General features: G+C 31.1%; 1 protein-coding gene across 28 annotated transcripts in view; it reads right to left on the bottom strand.

Moving 5' to 3' along the window:
- LOC116769155 (protein tramtrack, beta isoform) overlaps positions 1 to 18,753 on the bottom strand; it is a 102,067-nt gene that overhangs the window by 46,766 nt on the left and 36,548 nt on the right. The window contains exons 5-6 of one of the 28 annotated variants that reach the window (XM_061527599.1): positions 13,313 to 13,435; positions 11,685 to 12,375 (exon numbers count right to left, since the gene is read on the bottom strand). The exons of 26 other annotated variants lie outside the window; for them this stretch is intronic. In XM_061527599.1, coding sequence (XP_061383583.1) covers positions 12,185 to 12,375; positions 13,313 to 13,435 — 314 coding nt within the window. In that variant the 3' untranslated portion in view covers positions 11,685 to 12,184. Of the gene's footprint in view, positions 1 to 11,684; positions 12,376 to 12,574; positions 12,781 to 13,312; positions 13,436 to 18,753 lie in introns of those variants that run through there. One more of the 28 variants, XM_061527597.1, reaches the window with a different exon arrangement.

Genomic DNA, 18,753 nt, shown 5'->3' with positions numbered 1-18,753 from the left:
CTCGAACAAACCCACAAAGCCTTTGGACCCTTACTCCTGCAGTATTTATTAAATCTCTGAGAGCCGATCGTTATTACAGGTTTGCCGTACCTTGAAGTTGTTAGCTGAAAATCTGAAACGTAACAGCGACTTTATAAATAAGTTTTTTCTATAAAAATAAATTTCCTTGTTATTTTTATTAATAACATAAAGTTTTATAAGTCTGAGTGTAGTCTCACTAAAAACATTTACTTAAAAATCCGTCTATTAATACATCCATAAAATGTTGAGACCTCTGAAGTCTCGAAGAAGTACTTATGATACAATAACTTCAGAAGTTCAATAATTTCAATACTTAAATAAGAAAAAAAAAAAAAAAAAAATAACAAGGATGATATTTTATTACAAAATTAATTAAGACGTTCTTATATATAGTGTCGGAAAGGATAGTGTAGATAGTAGGAAAGATATGAGATGTCGCTTATATCTTACTGAAGGAATCGCAGAACGAAGACACTTATAAGAATTTATTTAACACGGTGTTTCGATAAATTCATTCTTATATGAACGGTGCTCTTTAACTTTCCATTACGACTTTATGCTAAGTATGCTTGTTTCTACCTTCTTGGGCCCCACACACGTGTACACCGTCAAACTTACACGTACTCTTTACACAACTACAGTCATCTCAACCCCAAAACAATCGCACACAACCATCTTACAATGTCCTATTCTTTTATTTACTTGAAAAGCAACTACCAATCAACATCTGGCGACAGTAGCCAAACTCGCATTGATAGCATTAGCCATTACCTATCCTAATTCTTAATTCAACAACACCACAAAATCATAAAGAGTGTCAGAGAAGATATAAAGAGTAAAAATAATAAAAACACTTTTAATTACACATGTTATATATTTTTTATGGTCATAGAGTTTTGATGCTGTCACTTTTAATGCGAAATATTATAACACATTTCGTATTTCATGATGTTTGTAATAAAATGTATGTCAAATCTATTTGTTAATACATCTATAAAATGTTATGAGACCTCCGAAGACCGGAAAAAGTACTCACTCACACAACATTTCCAGGAATTCAATAATTTAAATACTAGAATAATGAATACTGTATAACAATTAAATTAATACATTATAATATTTTTTGCCTTGATATGTCGGTCCCTGGAGCAAGACCCCCAGGACGCCCAAGAAAGCGATGGCTGGACACCGTGAAGCAGGATATGAGAGCCAATGGACTTACCACCGCGGATGCTAAAGACCGTGCAAAGTGGAGGAGTTTGAGCAGGAAGGCAGACCCTGGCTAATGCTGGGATAATTGCCAGGAAGAAGAAGAAGAAGAAGAATATTTTAAATAGTTCTAACAACATTGTGTACCTTTAGAATTTAACAGATGCCGAAGCAGCTCAAAAATTTACTGAAAATTACATAAATATTCGGACTTTTTTTAAATATGTAAACACACAGACAAACATAACAATATCATCGGAGTGAGCATAAAAGGAATAAATGGTTGTTAATTATAAACTACAAACAGATTTTTTATTTTCTGTCGTGATACTTTAAAAAAAATATTTAACGTCATTATCTCTACACAACTGATGTAAGATGAAATACAAAGACTTATACGTAGAATTAGAGATCATATATTTTATTTTATCAATCTATTAAACCAGTCAAGTATGTGTATGATAATTATTTACTTTGATAATAACATTGTCAATTGTAGTAAGAGTGGCTCGACAACCTCTGGATGTTTTCGTACACTTCCAGAGAGCCCTTGGACCCTTACTCCTGCAGTGTTTATTGAATCTGTGAGAACCCATCATCAAAACTGGTTTCCCAAACTTTGAAGTTGTAAACATAACATCTGAAAGGTGACTTCTATTAAAATTACTTCTCGCATTTAGTTGGGCTTATTCAGAGGAATTTAAAATCGATGAAAACAGACATCAAGTTTACAAAGACTATTTCAACGACAAAAATTGTTTTATTGAAAGTTATAATTTACATTCAACACGTCTCGACATATTTTTTGTTATTGCATACATGACTAACAGCTAGCAATATTATTATTTAAATAAAGTGCACACGACGTGCGGATATGTTGGAGATATGTTAGTATCTAATGTGAATGATAATTTTTAGCTTGAACTATGACGTTATTGTAGGTGGTGAGGGAAGCCCGACAGCCTCGCGTCTTCCTGGAGCACATCCAGAGCGCCTTGGGACCTCTGCTGCTGCAATGTTTGTTAAATCTGTACGGACCCATTGTTATAACCGGTTTACCGTACCTTGATGTTGTGTAATTTATACCTGCATTAAAAAATATTTTATTAGATAATGTCACGTTATTAATTTATTATTATATATTATTTCTATCTGTACATATTTCCTAAGTGATTTCCTTAGTATTAGATATCCTATAAAAAAAAACAATAATTTTGAGTGGGTCGTAAATTTATTTCATATTAATTAATCCCGGCATTTTTTATTTTTCACTAATTTAATGCCTACATCCTGCATATTATCACTGCTATCGAAGCAAATTAACATTATAATTTGTAACTGATTTATTAATATATCTTTCTTTTCAATTTAAACATAGAAAAAAAAACCACCATCACTCTTGCACTATCACCTTTTAAAGTTAGTTAATTTTCTATAATAACTAGAACGTTGGAAAATATGTGTATATTTATAATACGACACTAAATATTTAAGTGAAAATTCTCCATATTTTTTAACATACATCGTAGCGTAATTCAATATACATTTATAACTTTATATTTGGATGCCAATTATAACTTCCAACACAAAGCTCTTATTTCAATGATTGTGTGGGCGTTGTTTAACGATGGTATCTTCACACGTGATGAGGGTAGCCTGGCAGCCGGAGTGCACCTTCACACAGATCCACCTCATCCTCGGCTTACCCTGACTACCACTCCAAAGATTAAAACGATACGGTCCTATCTGTATGACGGGTCTACCCGTACGAGATGTTAGGAACTGAGCTAAAAAAAATAACAATACTTAACATCCATATACATAAAGGTTATATTTTTGCGAATAAAAAAAATGTGATATTTCTATTAATTTCATTGTTCTGTATAAACCTGAACCATCCTTCATAAGTTTATCCTAATGGCTGTGAGGTGTTTTCTCAAGGATGATGTCATCATATGTAATAATCTTCCCGGGACATTTATTCCTATTATTCCTCTTGGAACAGAGCCATCGTCCTCTCGGGCCCTTGCCGTAACATTTATTATATCTATGACCATCCAGCACTATAACCGGATGTCCGCTTTGTGACGTCGTGAACACACATACAGAGGGCTCTGTAATTATTACAACCATGCATACTTATTGTACATTGAAAATATAACACAGACTATAATCATCATAAATAACACATTAATTAAGTCCTAACATATGAAATTGACGTTTTATATGCGAGTAACCTAAAGTCGATTCTTTTCAATATTATATATATTTATTTAATGAAAGTATCGTTATTTATGCACTTTTGCCGTCTCATAGGCAGTTCATTGATCTCTTTATTAAAAGAAGCATTCGGAACGGAATCAATAAATTCTTTGAACACTAACACCGCAGCCTGCATGGGACTCAGACGTGTTATGCCATTTATTCGCTGCCATAATAGCTTTCAGTTCTTCATTATCAACCTTGGACTGCGGCCGCGCATGGAGTTCGTTTTGCAGGCCAAAATTTCTAGAACGAAAACGTTGGAACCAAAGACGAAGTGTTTTCTTTTGTGACACAACCGCCATACATATTAATAATCCTTATAGCTGTTTCTGCAGCACTGGTACTGGTGCCACGGCGACACTCGTACTCGTAAATTATGCGATATATTAAGTTTTTAATTTTGTACACTGAGTGACGCAAATAGAAACCCAAAGGTGGAAAAACAAATGGATGAGTAAATAACCGCGTAAATTTGAAATTGGAATCCCAAACCAAAAAGCAGATATCTGAGATCAAAGTGGCCAGTACGACAAAACGCTTATTTCATAGGTAATGACCTAATATAATCTGTAAGTGGGTAATTATTATTAATAAAATTATGAGCAGAAAATGAAAGTATATTAACAGTTTAAATAACGACAGTGGTAATATTCATTAACCTAACCATGTTTCTTTACTAACCTAGATTTAACTTCTGGTACAAATAGAGTTGCCGCTCTACTTCAATTCTATTATATATACTAAAGAATACATGATATATTTGACATGGATGGTACTTTCTATATAGAATTTTAGAGAAATGATAATCCCAATTCTGTTTATTAAAATCATAAAACGTTTTGGTATTGCAGACTAAAAGACATTACCAACAAGGTTATTAGAAAGTAATGCATTATGGACCAAGAAAGTTTTTATTATTCAGTGAGAATAATACACTTGAATATAAATGGTAACTTAGTACACATTGATGTTTGAGTCGCCGAACGTTACATCTGATCTTATCAATGACAGTGGTCTGTTCTCTGTACTATAACTCCATCAATAGTGACCAACTTCGCTCTACATCCCGCGGAGCGTTCTTTGACGCACACCCATCTTTTTTTTGGTCCCATCCCCGTTTTCTGATTGTATCGATAACCGTCCACTTCCATGACAGGCTTACCGTATCTAGAGAGCGTGTAAGTCGCGCCTGGAAGCAAAGTATGTTAATAGAAATAGAATTAATGAAATACCTTAAAACGTAGTTGTTTATTCAAAAAAATTTAATGCTATTAATATTAAAAATTATATAAACGTAATAGCATGTAATAATTTTTAAATGTTTATTTATGTATTATAATACAACATTTAGAAGCAGAAGAAGCAAATTTATAAATAAAACTAACTTAAACGAAGTATCCTAATGAATTTTCGGAGTAAAATGTCTAACGTCTATAACTATCACAGGAATGTATGTTGTAACAGGTAACGATATTGTTGGCAATAGTGACTAATTTCGCCTGGCAGCCCTTGTGAGCGCGCACACACACCCAGCGAGTTCGATGACCTCTAGTGTCCGAATATTTTCTATTAAAACGTCGACGACCTATTAGTATCACTGGCTGACCGTATCTAGATGTACTAAACACAGCCTCTGAAAAAAGTTTAATCTGTTACCGATATTATATTAAGAACTTCAAATTATATTAAAGTTACGGAAATATTCAAATGAAATAAAACTAACAAGAAAAAACAAAACAAAATATATTTTATGTTAGTTATCAATACGAAAAATACAATTTAAATACAGCAGAAAATTGATATTTAATGATTATGGCTATCTATGTATGTAACAATTTTATTATCTATGGTGACCGCCCTGGCTTTGCAGCCTTTATTGTCGTTTATACATATCCATCGTGACTTCGGACCTGAACATCTTGAATATTTCCTCAACCTGTATTTGCCTATCTGCATTATTGGATTGCCAAATCTTGTGCGAAGATATACAGCTTCTGAAAATTGTTAACCATAAACTAAAAGAACGCATTTTAAACTAAAATATTTTTAATCAGCACTCACAAAAAGTATAAGAAAAATAAATTTGAAGTGCAACGTCAACTTTTATTTATGTGAAAAATTATTTTTTAATAATAAATTAATAATGATATTATGCATGCATATATGCAGTTTGTGTTCATAGTACATAGGTATTTAAATACTGGCAAAATTTTGTTAACTCCAATGGTAATTCTATTATTCGTACTAAGATAACAATTCAAATGTAAAATTTCTTTTTGACAAACACAAAACGTCAATAAATACGGATAATAAATTGTATCGCGACCCTCAAATGTAGTCCACAGTAGCATTAAAATTTAAGAAGCATTTATTTATAGAACTAGGTACCAGCCCCGGCTTCGCACGCGCTCTTTACCAAAACTATAAAATAGCCTATTTAATTTTGGGTATTATTAAACTTATATTATGATAACTTTCAAATGGTACGTCCGATTTAAATGATTTAAAAAGTAACTTACGGATACTAATGTAGGCTTGAAAACAAAGTAATTTATTTTAGTAAGACTTAACAAAGTACTTATGTACCAATAAAAGAATACCAATTTTTTAAAGTTGTAAAATGAATATAATATGCTATCCTTAAAGTATAGACATCTGCCACCGTGGATTTTTTTGTATATCTATATAAGATACACAATGCCACCATATATTGTTTTACTATATCTCAAAGACTTTAGGCAGCGTTTTCGCTAAAAGATCTCAGACGGCTCACGTTTTCCCGACATCTTCATCAAACATCGTTAATGTACACACAAGTAAATACAAAAACTTAACAAATTATATACTAAAACCTTCCTCAAGAATCATGCTATCGAGTGGTGATAACTGTTTGATAATCGGTGGAGTAGTTTTTCCGTTTATCGCTAACAGACAGACAGACAGACGCGGCGAGGGACTTTGATTTATAATATATATTGATTGATTGATGGTATATAATATAATTTATTCATGAACAAAGTAAAATTAATGTTGAAATAAAACCAACTTCTTGAACTAAATAGTTATAATACATTACAAACATTGAGTATGCAAGTAAAGCCGTAATGATAAAAGATTATCTTAATTGAGATATTATCTTAAGGGGAGGAGGGAATATTACAAAGACAATAAAAATGAATTAATATAATTTTTAAAGCTACTTAAGGTTGTATACATGTCAAAAAAAAAATATTTTTTTAAATTATTCTTATACTATTGTAAGACGCGGATACATTGCTACCATTGGGCTTACTAAAAACTAGCTAGGATCCGCGGCTTTCTATATTGTTTGAGATATTAACAAATGTTGTGTGCAATAAAAACTAATTAAATCGAAACTATGTGTTTAAAATTCGTGTATTGTTAAAACTATAATAACTTTATATTAAACTAAGTTATCGCAACAATATTTTAAGACTTGGAAAATTGTTTGGACTCTATCCATAAGTTTCATCGCGACAAGGTTACAACTACAGAACTTTATAATTTTATTAATTATAGAAGATTTCCTAAGAAACATTATGTTATGGTAATATAAATCGTAATCATCAGTGGTTATGGTCGTTATTGAACCTGACAATGACCTCATCGACTGTGAGTATCTTGGCCCTACATCCCTTATGGTCTTTGGTACAGATCCACCGCGCTTTCGCACCACGACTGCCACTCCAACGGTTAAACCTGTACCTCCCCAACTGTATCACTGGCTTCCCGTTACGAGATAACACGAAAACCGGCTCTAGAATTAAATTATTATATTATTAAACGCAAAATAATTAGGTTGGTGTCTTAAATTACATTAAAATATTAGCATAATATAATTTTTTACTCTATCATGTAATGTCATATTTAAAATTTCCCAACATTACTAACCCACGCATTGCTCTGGGTGTAAATTATAAAATCGATGTTAATAGCAGAATGTTATAAGGACATATTAGGAAGAGCCACTAATATTGTAGCACTTTCTAGTAGAATTCTTTAAATCAGCCACAGTATGTTAAATGTTTGGAAACCTTTGTTTAGTGGTTATGCTGTCCTTTACGCTGTACCACGATGCCCTCCACCGTCAGCACCTTGGCCGTACAGCCGCTGTTATTTTTATTACAGAGCCACAAAGCCCGTTGCTCCTTCCTGCCGGTCCACTTCCGATATCGATTTTTACCTATTTGAAGCACAGGGTTCCCGTTTCTGGATAACACGAACATAGCTGAAATTATCACGCACTTAATGTTTTATTCAGTAAAATAACCACTCGTATGCGTATGGATTTGTAATGATAGAATTTATTTACTCATAATTTCATATAACTATTAAAGATAATTTTGACTAAATAACCGAGAAACTGCCTCCGTTTAATTTCTCAAAGCAATAAAAATAACAAACAAAAAGTAACCAACTTGAGGAGATCAAATAATTAAGTTAATGAAAAAAAAACAATCAATTTATTCAGTGATTGTGCTCGTGAGAGAATTTGACAATTTCATTATGTAGCGTTATCATAGTGGCCCTGCATCCTGTCTTGACGCACACCCATCTCGCCCTGATGCCCTTAGAGCCGCTCCACCTATTGTATCTGTATTCGCCGATTTGAATAACCGGTTTCCCGAACCTGGATGTTGTATAGATCACCTCCTTAGATAGCAATCCTTGAACCACAATAATCTAATGTTAATTAATTGATAACATATTATACACAATCAAAGCTTTAGTCATCTTTTTATGTATCACCAAACATCTGCCCATTCCATTTCTTCATATTTACTTCAGTTTTGTTGTAAACAGTTCAATTTGTTATTTCAAATATTGATAGTTAGAGCAACAAGTGTTTATTTCTTATTGGGTTATTTCATGGCAATGAACATATTGAAAATACTTGGGAAAAAATACACGAATGTAATTTCCGTATTTTGAAATAATAGGTAATTTAAAAACTAGAAATGTTATTGTAAAATTTTAATGCTAGGTTCTTCTAAACTAACATATCAATAAATAAAAACTTTCATATATGCATATAGTTAAGGCGATTCTAGTTTATTTTTATAAAAATATATCGTAATTTGTTCATAACAAAACCTCGTAAAATCAGTTGCTATAGAAAATCCTACATAAACATATCATTCTGTAAAACACAGTCCGTAAATTTTACAAACAATAAATATTACTTATGTTCTCATAGTATTTTTGTTATAAAAAATCTGAAGCTACCATTACACAATAAATAAAAAAATACTATTAAAAATTAACTCAAAACATGTCCGGTCAGGATCAAATCGAAATGCATTTATAAATAATATATTTAGTCAATTAAATGCATATAAAACACTTCATTGTGAATAATATTACATTAAACATATTTAACAGTTAACTTGATAAATATCAAAATTACGAATAATACTTCAAATTCATATTATAAAAGCCGAAGCACTTTCCACAAGCGTAGGCATTAAATAATCTAGATTAATTACATGTAGTCTAAAATGTAATTTAAAATAATTTATTTTATAGATAAAAATCATTATTAAATACACATATTTAAAAAAAAAAATTCAAAACCTTTATGTCAACTTTTCATTCAAATGTTACTCTGTAGAAACCTTTTTCGTGGAATAAAAAAAAACACATAATTGATATCCAATAATCGCACGATAAATAAGTAAATAACAAATTATAAATCTAAATAGTATTCGGACGATATCACTTATTAAACTATGAATATTAAAAAAAAAAGTTTTGCTAGGAAATAATAAAATACTGATTCAGTAACTGACTAGTAACGACCGTTGATATAAAAACAAATCATAAATGTGTGTGGAAGTTCTTGGCTCGTATGATAACATTGTCGATGGTGGTGACTGTGGCTCGACAGCCGTTCTGATTCTTGACGCAGGTCCACCGTGTGTGCGGACCCTTACTGTAACTCCAACGGTTGTATCTGTACCTTCCTAGCACCATCACCGGGTTACCGTACCTGGTGATTTCGAAACGCACTGTAAAATATTGAGATGGTTAGTTTTGTATGAGTTAAAAGTATTGTCAAATATTTGAGACATAATAGTAATAAAATTGAAACATTAGTAATGTTTTGTTTAATATCTTTATTTATACATAATAACTGCTGATGAGAAATTAAAATTCTCGTTTAATTTAAATATTTCAGTAAAGTTTACATCATAAAAAAATAACCAAACAATATCTATACGTGATGCTATCACATATTTAAGTCGTTGCCAGTATTATCATTATCATTAAAATAGGTATCGTAAATACAACTCTAGCTCTAGCAAATACAACTCTTCTGTTCATCAATGGTTATGTTTACTCTTTACCATGACAAGCTCATCATTCACGGTGACCAGAGTTGCTCTGCAACCTGTGGAGGTTTTGCTGCAGTTCCAATTAGCACGTGGTCCTTTGCAGTCGCTTCGTCTATTATATCTGTAACCCCCCAATAATATCACCGGCTTCCCGAATCTGGATACTGTGAAGGTCGGTTCTGCAGAACATTGTCATATTTAATCACTCGTATAACATCGTACATTTTTATTGCACTTTTAAAAAAAAATTAGAATAATATTGGTATAAAAAATATATTATTGAAAAATATATTTTATTACCTATTATACATAAGCACATTTGTTTTACTCTGTACATTTATCATACTGTATATTATAAATACATAATATTTTATACGATCTTCTAATGTATATGTTCATTGTTTGTCTTGACAATAACATTGTCTATGGTGACCACTTTCGCACGACATCCAGAATTCTTCTTGGTGCAGATCCAAGTTTTTTTCGGGGTATTATGTCCGTAATGAATTCCATAACGATAATTTCCGATGCACAATATCTTTCTCCCATTTGTCGATGGTATGAAATGTGGAACTAAAATTATATGAATAGTCATTAAACATTCTAATTGTATATGAATATAATAGATTTTATCGAAAGAAAAACTGAAGGTCACTTTTGTGTTTTGATACAATGTCTTACATATAAGAGTATAGTATGTCATAAAATTAATGAGACGATAATTTAATATTAATATCACTCGGACATGATATCCAGAAGTCTGTGAGAAGCCTTTTAGTAAATATATTTTATTTCATATTATATATTTTTTTTAATACTTTTTAATTTACGGATTAAATTGATAGACATCATCACTACTTTTCTTGTCAAGATACCACCTTCATTTCCCGTTTTTTGTTTAAAGATATGTTATAAACACTTAGGGGTTAAATAGAGCTTGCCATATGAAAAATTCATTTTTATTAGAATTATTTTTTTTTAACATCAAGTTTAAAAAAAATGACATCAAAATACTGTGTAACAATATCCACTTCTTTAAACTGCCTTACACATGTATTTGCATCTTTTGAATATGCAAATACACTATAAACATAAAAATCATATAATTTCCTGTCACGTTGAAAGTCAGTCTTGTCATTTTCATATATTTTCTGTTTCTCTTAATAGTTCTATACAATTCCATTTATAACGTCTTTTTGGAAACAAAATTTTATTCTGTATTTTATCTATCTTAAAGTTTACTATAGTAATAATTTGACGAGTTCAAAATACCAACAGGTTATGGAGTTATATTGGTTTGTATTAAAACAGAGATTAACTATCAATCGTTCTGTCACACCGACACGACATACGACAGTTAATTTAAACCCAAACAGTTTCAAGATTGCCTTTATAAATCTTGCATTATAAAATCATGTACGTAGATTAAAAAAGATTTTAAAACTATCACGTTCTGATGATGACAAAGTAATACTAATTGTTTGAATGCTTTCCTCGTTTCTGTCAACTGTGACATCAGTGATTGTGTTCTCTATCCATGGTGTATATCTCGTCGTCCACTGTGTACACGGTCGCCCTACATCCTGTAGGATTCCTTGAGCATCTCCATCTATACTTCGGACCTTTGCTATTAACTTTGTGATATCTATATTTTCCTATAACCATTGCCATATTCCCAGTCCTTGTCGTCACATACTTTGGTGCTGGTTCTAAAATTGAAATCGAATAAAGATTACAATTTAATAGTAAAAGAAGTTTAAAAAAGATGAATCCCTATGAATGTAAACCCTCCCAAATTTTATAAATTTTCTCAAAGGGTGCAAAAGTAATAGATTTTTATTTGTGATTTTTATTCTTTATTTATAAGACAAACCAATATTAACCTACATTTATAATTGATATAAAATGCACACAACATTTTCTATAAGAATATTGTCCTAATAGTACTGACTAGTACTGATTATTTATTATAAGCTAATAATATTCAAAAATACGTAGAAATTAAACATATCAATAATTCATAATATCAAAGTAATGCTAATATAATTAAAAGTCAGGTTATACGTAAAATATCACGCGATTCATAGACAATATAAGATAGGTACGTTAAAGTTTTACATGTACAATTTCAACACAGTCTTCTTTAGAAAAAAAATTCAATCACATATACCTTTTACAACGAGATATGCAACTTAATAAATTAATATTTTAATCTAGACACAACTGAATAGTTCTAATAATTGATTTATGCTATGACATCATATAACTAGTAATAAAAGCCTTAAAGTATATCCTATCCCTTCTAATATAGTGAAAATATCTAATATAATTTTTCAATGATTGTGATCGTTTATTGTTTTTATGATGACGTCATCGATGGTGTAGATGGCCGCCCTGCAACCGAACGGCGTCTTCACACAGGTCCACCTGATCTTCGGCCCCTTGGAACGGTACACCTTGTTGAAGCGGTACGTGCCAACCATTATGACGGGGTTACCGGTACGAGTTTTGCCAAACACTGGAACTGACAATATGAAACCTTATAAATATTACAAAAAAAATAATTAATTGAACCGAAATATTGAGATTTTATTAATTCACTTTATTATAAAACTTTCCAAGCCTCCAAACAATTAATGTAAGGCGAAGATATGAATACAAAAAACATTTTTTTTCCAATATTTTTTATTCATCAATTTTTTGTCGCACGTAAATAAAATGCAATCCTAAATGCAGCATCAATGGTTGTGCGTGTTCATGTATTTGACGATGACGTCATCGATCGTGTAGACAGAGGCTCGACATCCGAAAGGTGTTTTCACACAGGTCCATCTAATTTTGGGTCCCTTGCAGCGGCTGACTTTGTTATAGCGATGTCCCCCAACAACTATAACCGGATTACCGGCATGCGTTTTACCGAATAACGGCACTAAAATAACATTATTATATAAATATATTAAATTTAGCAATTAAATTTTAATAACATAAAAAATTTAATCAAAATACCATATACAAAAAATATATAATCTTATTAAATGTTTGCATGCGATAAAGAATCGTTGGATATTTAGCACTCATTAGTTGACTCTGTTGAAGCGATACTCTCCTATTAGGAAGACGATGGTCTGTTTACTTGTTCTGCCAAAAACTGGAATTAATTATAAAAATGACCTCATTAAAACCTAATACAAAAAAATACTAAATATTTTTTAAATATAAATGTTTTTTACATTGGAATATTTTTTTTTTCGTGTTCACATTGTCACATTTTCATTATAATTATATTGAAATTTTTAAATATAAAATAATCTCTTACAATAGTATTATATATAAATATATATATATATATATGTATGAAAATTGTTAGATTTAAAATAACATTGCGACATAAATTTAACTATGGTTATGATCCAATGTACTATCAGCGACAATATCTTCTACCGTTTTAACGAACGCCTTACACTTCGTTTTTGACTTCATCGAACAATGCCACCTTATCCTTAATCCGCTCTCCTTTTCCTTGTAGAAACGATGTTCCCCAACCACAAGCATCTGTGTACCGCGATTCGTTAAAACTATCCTCACTGAAAACGGAACAAAACTAAGGAACAATTGGAATCATTTTCATATAAAACTTGCAAAAGTTCGAAATTTATATCGTGATGTTAAATCATATGAGGTTTATGAAGGTGATGCGAGTGATGCGAGAGATGACGAGGTGATGGAATAAAACGACACGAAAACCAATAATACACATGTATACTGTAAGTAGGCAAAAATATCAGACAAAATAAACATTACTCACGATTAATGATTACATATGAATAAAAGCAGTAACTATTTATCCACCACCAGAACCTTAAGTAATATTTATGTTAGTTCCTTTGTCACTATGCGACTATGTCTAATCTTAAAGGGTTATGTCAAATATTCTATGTTTAAAACTAACATTAACACTTACGTAACAAAATGGAAATGTAATCTAGTATTAAAATTCACATAATACAATTTTACACTAATTAATCAATAACGTCACCATACCTCGGACTGTTTTCGTTTATAGAGCATTCTGATAGGAAAGCACCGTCTTCTGTTTGATGTATTACGTTTTGTCGTATGGTAAATGTTGTGACGATAAATAAATTACAACAGTCCAGACGACTAATAAATATGTGGACGAAAAAACACGATGTTACATCATCGTGGAAACTGTATGAAATGAATTGAACCAGTTACAGCAAATGAAACCTTAAACTAGTTATCATAAATTAAGTATTCCTTTGAATATAGTGTAATTGACGTGACCCTTGAAGGAGTCCTTATTGAAATATCTGTCATGTCTGCACGAATTCCAATAAAATAATACTTATCAAAGACATATTGACCTTGTTTGGCATCCAATAAGATTTCAATGATTTTAGGATACCGTTGCTAAATTGTTACCATTATTACTGTTAAACATTGCGACTTAAAACCGGTTAGCACTCGTGTGTGCCATGGGGTCGTGGAAACCCCACACTCTCACGATGGCGTTGTCCATTGTGTGCAAGGAAGCTCTGCATCCAGCCTTAGCCTTCACGCAAACCCATCTCGTCCGACTGCCGTACTTGTTGACTCTATTAAAACGGTACTGTCCAATCATAATGACAGGGTTACCTCGCTGGGATTGCGCAAACACGGGATTCAAATCTGAAAAATATTTGATTGTTAGCATCGGTTGAGGACGAAACGCAGATAATACTCCGTCGGAACAAACACGCGGATTTATGATATATTTAATTTCCTCCCCTTAAAATTCGGAGTTGCTCTAACCTACAATAAATAGACTTTTACTGGAATAATGAATAAATAGTCAGGCACTATATAGTGGGTAGATGACAATAATATTAACAATGATTAAAAATTAAATTTAAAATTAAAAGACACAGCTGGTAATTAACAATTAAGTTTATTACATCTATTATAAACTAAAATTACAATATTATTTAAAATAGCCAATTTAATAACACAAGCATTGAAAGAACTTAAATTTATATCTTAATATTAAAATTGCTAAATGAAACTTATTTACAGCATTCACTGTTAGCACTAAAATATGTTTTTAAGTATACTACTTTAAATAAAAACATAAAAAAGAGCATTTAAGGAGATACGCTCGGTTTTTTTATGTCATATTAATGAACCGACATCTTTTAGTTTGTTTGTCTGTTTTTTTTTTTTACGACTTGATGTTAACGAGTGACGAAAACCAAAGAGGGATCGCACAAAATCTTTTGTCCAAGAAAAAATACTTGAAAAAAAGATGTAATAATTTGAATCACTTAAAAATAAAATTGTCTATCAATTTTCGACGCTCTGAACGCAATTTATTTGAAAAGATTTCTTTTTTGTGAGAATTCCAATCCAAAACACATGTAGCGTACACATTTACATATTACGTCATCAATAATAGGGAAAGAAGAAAATATTTTTCAAATAAGTATTTATTTAAATGAAACTAATAGAGAGATGTATCTCGTCTGCCCGTGATCACGGTTGCTGAAAAGTAGCCGAAACGTCGGGAGTTTGTAGTTTTAACTACAAATAAAGCACGCGTAGTGTATCCGAAAAATATTAGTTTCATTTAAATGAATAAAACTCGCGAAAATCTTAGATCTCAAAATATGTATTTAATAAAAAATCACTGAAACTAATATTATATTTCTTAAGAAGCTATAAATTAAGGAAAATGTAAAAGTAAATTGAATTCCAGTCAAAGATAATTCAAAATATTGAACATAATTCAATGGTTGTGCGAGCCTAGAGTTTTTATAATGACATTATCTATGGTGGTGATGGCCGCTGTACAGCCAGACTTCTTCTTTATACAAGTCCACCTGACTTTGGAGCCCCATGAGGCGTGCTTGTTGAAACGCCACTCACCGATTTGCACCACGAGATTACCGCGCTGTGATAATCCGAACTTTGGCTCTGAAATAAAAAAAAAGTTAAGATTCCGCAAAGACATAAACAAAATAATATTAAGATATTCATAACATCGAAAGTACAGTAAAAATAAAACTTTGTTCAACATAAAATGAATTTTAATTCATCAGGGTTCATACATATTAATTTAAAAAAACACTTTAAAACGTATTATATATATATATATATATATATAAATATATACTTTTATATATATATATAAAAGTACATACTTACATCGGTAATAGAATTAAATACAATATGCTTTATTGTTCATCACAAAAACTTGATAAATACAGAATAATAATATTAGTCAACTAATATTATTATTATTACCTGAGTTAAGCTCTTAAAGTTTAAAATATATTTAATAGAGAATAAAAGAACTATTTTAATCAAATCCTGCTCTTTAATTACATTTACGGTACTATAAAGTTATTAATGTTACGTAAAAACGTCTAACCTATCGCTATACAAATATCACTATTTTAATATTTTTCTATAATAATTATTAAGTATCCGTTCTTGATGTAATAACTACTTAAATAAGGTACAGTTATCACCTCATTTACTCCATTAGTCGACAATGAATCTAAAGATTTATAGCTATATTAAAAAAAATAAAAAAATAAAATGACACTAAAATATTTATATTAAAAACGATAATTTTTTTAAACAATTTTAAATACAAACATATATTTTACACGTATATAAATATTCACCGAAAAAAATGGTCATAGTGAGGTCGGTAACGTAATACTGAGTAGATTTTATCATCTATATAAATAGCAATAATTAAATTCAGATTCTTTTGTATATTTTTAGAAACAGACAAATTTCCGAGTCGATTGTTTTCAATATATAATTTAATGATTATGCCAGCCGCTTAGTTTCATGAGTCGGTTGTCCACAGTGACCGCTACGCAGCGACAGCCGCAACTCTTCCTCGCGCTGCACTCCCACCAGGTCTTGAGGCGTCTGGTCAACTTCTTAATGAACCTATAATTACCCCACATTATCGTCGGATTACCGAACTTCGTGGTCTCGAACTTTATAGATCCCGGACGGTCCATTGCTGAAAATATAAACATTTATAATCTATCCACAATTTTATATTAAGCTATTTACGAGACCTTTATGGAAAATTCATTTAATATATTTTTATTGAAAGTAAAGTTTTGTGAAACCACTTTATTATGAATATAAATTAGTTATAGTTAATATACTAGTGATTGTGATGATTGTGTATCTTAACGAGATTGTCGTCGACAGTGACTATTCTAGCTCGGCATCCCTTAGCCTGACGTATACAACGCCAGTTGGTTTTAGGTCCAGTTTTTGGTCGTTCACTAAATCTGTACTGTCCGTAACGCAGTTGAGGTTTACCACATCTAGATACTGTGAACACTACAGCATCACCTAGAATTAAGTAATATAGCGATACATGGTTAATTGTATAGGCAATTTCATAAGTTAATATCAAATCAAACCTTTGGATGTTACTTTGAAAATAACTTTTTTATACAGTTTATGATTAGAAGAATTTACCCCCTACTCAGCTAATATCGGAGATTTCAAATAATATTCAGTTACTCAAAATATAACTTCGTAAACTAGATAAACTTTTAATTATTGGAACAATCAAGAACTTACAAGACTATTAAAAGTGAACAAAAGTAAATCAACCAAAACCAAAAACAGCTAGCTACCAAACAGTGAAAATATATTTTTGTATGTTTGTGGTATCTTTGGCTAGGATAAAGGAACATAGGACTAAAACGTACTAGTTAATAGACATTTAACTTATGTATGTTATAAATCAAGAATATATTAGAAAATCTTTAAAGTTTAGCAACAGTGTAGAAATAAAATAAAACAAATGAATTTTGAAATAATTTAACAGCCAAAATTACATTTTAAACAATTCTGGTAAACTTATAACAATAAAATAGCAATGAGATTATTAGAAGGTTAGGCTTCGGTATGGTTATGATTGTTCTTCTTGGACACTATTTCACCATCAATGGTGTTGATACGAGCGATGCAGCCAGCTTTGTTACACCTCCAGGATATTTTACTGCCGTTTTGGTAGTTCTTCGAAAACCGGAAACCTTCAAAAATCAATCTTGTCGTGCCTTTTTCGCTACGGAAGAATAAGGGACCTGCGCACACAAACTTATACTGTACCTTCTTTATATTAAATATTATAATTAAACGTACTAAGAAAAAAATCGTTTCTGCATGTATAAAATATATTAAAAGTATAAAAAATTTACTTAGAAAAATAATATAATTTTGATGTCAATAACTCATCGTTTATGAGTTTAATATAAATATATATGAACATTAAATTTGTTGTAACCAACGATCATTGAAGAAATGTTTGTTGATCAGTGTTTATGTTCATTTCTGGTGGCTATAAGTTCCGAGGACATTGTGGTGGCTGTAGCTGGACATCCTCTCTTGACGCACCTCCAAGATATCCTTTTACCAGATTCATATTCCTTCCTGAAACTCTGGCCGCCCTTGTACAGACAAATATTACCTAGCCTATTCAAACGAAATTCTATATCTGAAACAAATAATACATATATAGATTACATATTAACTATATAAACAGATGGTGTCACACATATTACAAAAAAACTGTTAGTCTATAAGATTTTCTAACTGAAAATATTTAAAACTTACTTACAATATACAAAAAAATTGTGCGTGGAGGCCCTCCGCGCGGAACAAGTGAAACTTCTTAATGTCGAAATGTCGAAAAGAAGGGGGTAATAATTGATTTTCAATGAACGCATTTTGTTTCTTTAAGACAAACTTTATTAACATTGCTTACAGTTCACAATTGATCGCATCTTTTAATGATCATGTTCGATCTGAGAAATTCAAATAACATTTACAATGGGTCTGTGATAACTAAAGTGAGATACGA

Source organism: Danaus plexippus, chromosome 5 (assembly GCF_018135715.1).
Source record: "Danaus plexippus chromosome 5, MEX_DaPlex, whole genome shotgun sequence".
NCBI classification, from domain to species: Eukaryota; Metazoa; Arthropoda; class Insecta; order Lepidoptera; family Nymphalidae; genus Danaus; species Danaus plexippus.
Note: the sequence above shows the minus strand (reverse complement) of the source record. Positions and strands in the feature narration are given on the sequence as shown.